Source organism: Otolemur garnettii, unplaced genomic scaffold (assembly GCF_000181295.1).
Source record: "Otolemur garnettii isolate 467f Iridium unplaced genomic scaffold, OtoGar3 scaffold00025, whole genome shotgun sequence".
NCBI lineage: Eukaryota > Metazoa > Chordata > Mammalia > Primates > Galagidae > Otolemur > Otolemur garnettii.
Window position 1 is genome coordinate 17414825 of NW_003852420.1, and position 4653 is coordinate 17419477.

Sequence of the window (4653 nt, forward strand, 5' to 3'; positions counted from 1 at the left end):
GTGACAGGAGATGGGGGCTCTGGTCAGGATCTCTGGCACTTGGGTATTGTGCAGCTCAGTCTGTGCCTGCCCTGAGAAGGAGGCCCAGTGACAGGGGCTGGGGGCTCTGGTCAGGATCCCTGGCACTTGGGTGTTGTGCAGCGCTTACCAGTACCTGATGCACCTAGGACCTTGATCATAGCTTTGCAGATCTCTTAGGCTTCCTTGCTCCTTGTGCTAAGTATACAGGATTAGGGTCTGTCTTTCCCAGAGCCAGAATTTCTTTTTTGGGTTAGAGGTTTGGGGAAGGCTGAGGTGTAGCCATTAGCAGACAACCTTGTAGCCTGGCCAGAGAGTGCGTGGGGTGACCGAGCATCTCTCAGTCTTCATCCCTGTCCTTTATCAAAAGTTCTCCAGGCCAGCTCAGTGCCTGTAGCACAGTAGTTACGGTGCCAGCCACATACACTGAGGCTGGAAGGTTCAAATCCAGCCAGGGCCAACTACAACAAAAAAATAGCTGGGCATTGTGGCGGGTGCCTATAGTCCCAGCTACTGGGAGGCTGAGGCAAGAGAAATGCTTAAACCCAGGAGTTTGAGGTTGCTGTGAGCTATGATGCCATAGTACTCTACCCAGGGCGACATATGAGACTCTGTCTCAAAAAAAAAAAAAAAAAAAACATTTTCCAGGGCAGACATTGCATCTTACTTCCTCTGCACATCCTTAGCTCACAGCTCAGGGCTAGGCAAAGCAGATGCTTGATATACTTCCACGAAATGAAAAAGTACCTCCAAGAAGCAAATGCCATCCAAGCCTTGCCAAGAGTCATCATCAGGTCTCCACAGCATTACTCATTATGCTGGTATGGGGCCTTTCCCTGCCCCAGGGCCATAGTGCCCCACAGAGGTTCGGGCACTTCTGGTGAATAACTCTTGTCCCGCCCATTGTGATGAGATGGCTACAGGATACCTGTGGAAACCCCAGAGTAGGAAGGCCTGTTCCAACAAGAATGCTATTTGTTGGGGCAGCGCCTGTGGCTCAAAGGAGTAGGGCACCAGCCCCATATGCCAGAGGTGGCAGGTTCAAACCCAGCTCCGGCCAAAAACTGCAAAAAAACACAAAAGAATGCTATTTGTCTCCCTCAGGATGGAGAAGGACGAAAGAGCTCTCCAGATGCCAAGTATATGGTTGAACTGCAGAAAGAGGTATGTTCTGGAAGGACCTGTTGCCTCCCTTGCACTCAGGCAACAAGGCTTTAGTGTCTGCTGTGTGCTTGGCCCTTTGTGCACCTGCAGCAGGGAGAGGGCAAGTAGTTCCTCCCTTCAGAGACTTCAGTCTCTATGGAAGGCAAGAAGAGCCCCAGTCCCAGCTCCACCTCTCAGGTGCTCAGATGGGAGTGAGGAGGAATGCACGGTCCAGGCCCCTGACCTCCAGATTCATACTTAGGGAAAGAAAAAGGAAGAGGGCTGAGAGGCAGACAGAAGATTCTAGAACAAACTGGCCTTCTCTGCCCTCAGATGGACCCTGCTGGCAGGAGTGTGGCTAGCATGCCTGGCACCAGTGCAGGATCCAGGCGGCATAGCTCAGGTGGAGCTGCCCACCCTCAAGGAAGCTGTAGGAAGTATTGCCTTGCTTGTTAGGCCTCACCTAAAAGTTCACCCTCTCTTTCAAAGCCCAGGAATCATAAGAAGTGTGGAATTGGGCCAGGCCTGGTGGCTCATGCCTGTAATCCCAGCACTCTAGGAGGCCAAGGTGGGTGGATCGCTGGAGCTTAGTAGTTCCAGACCAGCCTGAATTGGAGCGAGACCCTGTCTCTAAAATATAGCGGGGCAGGGCTCGGTGCCTATAGCTCAAGCAGGTAGGGTGCCAGCCACATACAGCGGAGCTGCCAGGTTCAAATCCAGCCCAGGCCTGCCAAACAACAACAACTACAACCAAAAAATAGCTGGGCGTTGTGTGCCTGTAGTCCCAGCTACTTGGGAGGCTAAGGCAAGAGAATTGCTTAAGTATAAGAGTTTGAGGTTGCTGTGAGATGTGACACCATGGCACTCTACCCAGGGCGACAAAGTGAGGTTCTGTCTCAAAAAAAAAGTGGAATTTTGATTTCTGGACCAGTTCCAGAAATCAATAGTTACTATTGGCTGTCTCTGTAGCTAGACCTAAGCTATTACTTTGAATTCTGTTACTCTCATACAAAGCAATCCTGAGAAAGGGCCTGGATGAGAGTGAGGCAAGAGAGGCCTCTTAAGTATGGCCTTTTTTTTTTTTACATGTAAATTATCCTTCAGTAAAGTTGATGGATAGTTTTATTTTGTTGACGGAGTCTTAAGCTGTTGCCCTGGGTAGAGTCCTGTGGTGTCATAGCTCACAGCAACCTCCAACCTTCAGCTTGAGCTCAAGCTATCCTCTTGTCTTAGTTTTTTCTATTTTTTTTTTTAGTAGAGATGGTGTCTCGATTTTGCTCAGGCTGGTTTTGAACTTGTGAACTCGAGCAATCCACCCGCCTGGACCTCCCAGAGTGCTAGGATTATAGGTGTGAGCCACTGCTCCTGGCCAAGTTGATGAATAGTTTTGTTTGTAAGTTCCCTTTTTTTTTTTGAGTCACTTGTGCATCCAGATTGACAATCTGTGGATTATCTTGATTCCTAAAGGCTCTGCCCCCAGTTCCCAAAGCTGCTTCAGAGATTGGCATGTATTAGAGCTCATTCAAATCTCAGACAAAGACAGCCATGGGAACACAGAGTACAAGGAGTTGGGGTGACTTCAGGGCCCTCAACTCTTCTCCCTCTTGCTTTTCCTGTCCACCAGGTAGCTCTGCTGCGAGCCCAGCTGGCCTTGGAGCGGAAGCAGAAGCAGGACTACATTGCGCGCTCAGTGCAGACCAGCCGGGAGCTTGCAGGCCTGCACCATAGCCTGTCACACTCACTTCTTGCTGTGGCCCAGGCTCCTGAGGCCACAGTCCTGGAGGCTGAGACCCGCAAGCTGGATGAGTCCCTGACTCAAAGTTTGACATCCCCAGGGTCAATCTTGTTACTCCCCAGCCCAAGCCCCAGCACTCCCCAGGCCACTTCCAGGTAGCAGCCACAGCCAGGACAGGCCCTTAGGTCAGCCTGGGAACACACAGACAGATGACTGTAGAGTAGGTCACAGTCCCTCCACACAGCTACAGGCATGCTAAGGGTATGGCCTGGCTCTGTTACCCTGCCTGGGAGCCCCAGGTCAGGTGATGCTCCCAGGAAGAAGAAGGAAACCTGCAAGGCTGTGGAGGGCCCCTGCTCACCTGGCAGCGAGCTACCCTTGCAGTCACGAAGAGGAGGACCTTGCCCTGACTGCGGGGCATCAACTGCCTCTTGTCTAGAATTTATTTTCCTAGAACTTCACATTCTCCCTCAACTTCCCCTTCAACAATAAACCCTGAATTTTTGCTTTATTTCTCTGCTGTCTCCACTTACATGGCTGGGCAGCAACAGCACATCAAGGGAGTTTAAGGAAGAATTTGCTAAAGATTCTGTCATGTGGCATCAATCTATGGTAAGCATGCACTGACAGGGAGGCTTACAGAAGATACACAAGACAAAGCTCTTGTCCACAGAGGACCTGCATTCCAACTGACTTAGCACTCACTGATCAGTCAGTGCTGTGCACAGCTGAAGGCTAGAGCACTTCAGAGGCTAACAGTGCTCCAGGGGCTGAGGACGGGAGCTGTGAACTGGCCCTTGAGGGGAGATGTGGAGTCAGATGCTGCTGAGCAGCAGTGACAGCCTGGTCTGGCTGTGGCAGGGCCTGGGGCCATGGTTGCAGGTGGGGAGGATTATGGAGGGTTTCTAGTGCTAACTTAGACAGCAAGGAACCTTTTAATGGTTTTATTTTATTTTTTTTCCTGAAACAAAAGTCTCACTTTGTTGCCCTGGCTAGAGTATAGTGGCATCATCATAGCTCACAACAACCCCAAACTCCTAAGCTGAAGTGACCCTCCTACCTCAGCCTCCTGAGGAGCTAGGTCTACAGGTACCCACCATGACACCTGGCTAAAGGTCTCACTCTTCCTGAAGCTGGTGTCTAACTCCTGTGCTCAAGAGATTCTCCAGCCTTGGCCTCCCAGAGTGCTAGGATTATGAGTGAGCCACTGCACCTGACCTGTTTGATGTTCTTGGCTTAAAACATCTTCTAAAGTCTCAAAAACACTGAGTTGACCTTTGGCTGAGGTCAAGTTCATGAGCTCCATCTGGCCTCATTCTCCTACTCTGAGCAAATGCCATTGAGGTGTCCCTTCCAGGGTATATCAGCTAGAACTGACTGGTCCCTGTAGTCCAGCCATCTGTCAAGCCACTCAGGAGGATGGACTGCAGCAGAACTTGTCACTTAATGGACTGGCCCTGGTGGAAGCAGTCAACTGGACCCAACTCACAGTTAAGACCTATTTTTGGCAACTTTCTCAAAGTCTGAGAACAGTTTTCTCTACAGAAGCAGGTCATGACCTTCCTCTGGTACTCCAGCCATAGTCTAGAATTTCTCTTCCCTAAGCCTAGAGATGGAACTAAGGCCTAAGAATGTAGGGGTTTGGGGGCAGCACTCACCCAGACCTACTGATTGGGCCTCAGCCTCATTGTATCCCATCACACCACAGAATGGAAATGGGGCTATTTACAACTGTGGTTTTGTTCCAAAAGCCCACA

At 50.5% G+C, this 4653-nt stretch overlaps 1 protein-coding gene across 6 annotated transcripts in view; it reads left to right on the plus strand.

Annotated features, from left to right (window-relative positions):
- The window catches only part of CEP250 (centrosomal protein 250), a 54689-nt gene extending 51283 nt beyond the window's left edge, over positions 1-3406 (plus strand). For 4 of the 6 annotated variants that reach the window (XM_023512206.1, XM_012804181.2, XM_023512203.1 and 1 more), the window contains exons 32-33: positions 1123-1182; positions 2786-3406. In XM_023512206.1, coding sequence (XP_023367974.1) covers positions 1123-1182; positions 2786-3055 — 330 coding nt within the window. In that variant the 3' untranslated portion in view covers positions 3056-3406. The remainder of the gene's footprint in view (positions 1-1122; positions 1183-2785) is intronic. The other 2 variants (XM_023512204.1, XM_023512205.1) reach the window with 1 other exon arrangement.
- The last annotated feature ends 1247 nt before the right edge of the window (positions 3407-4653 follow it).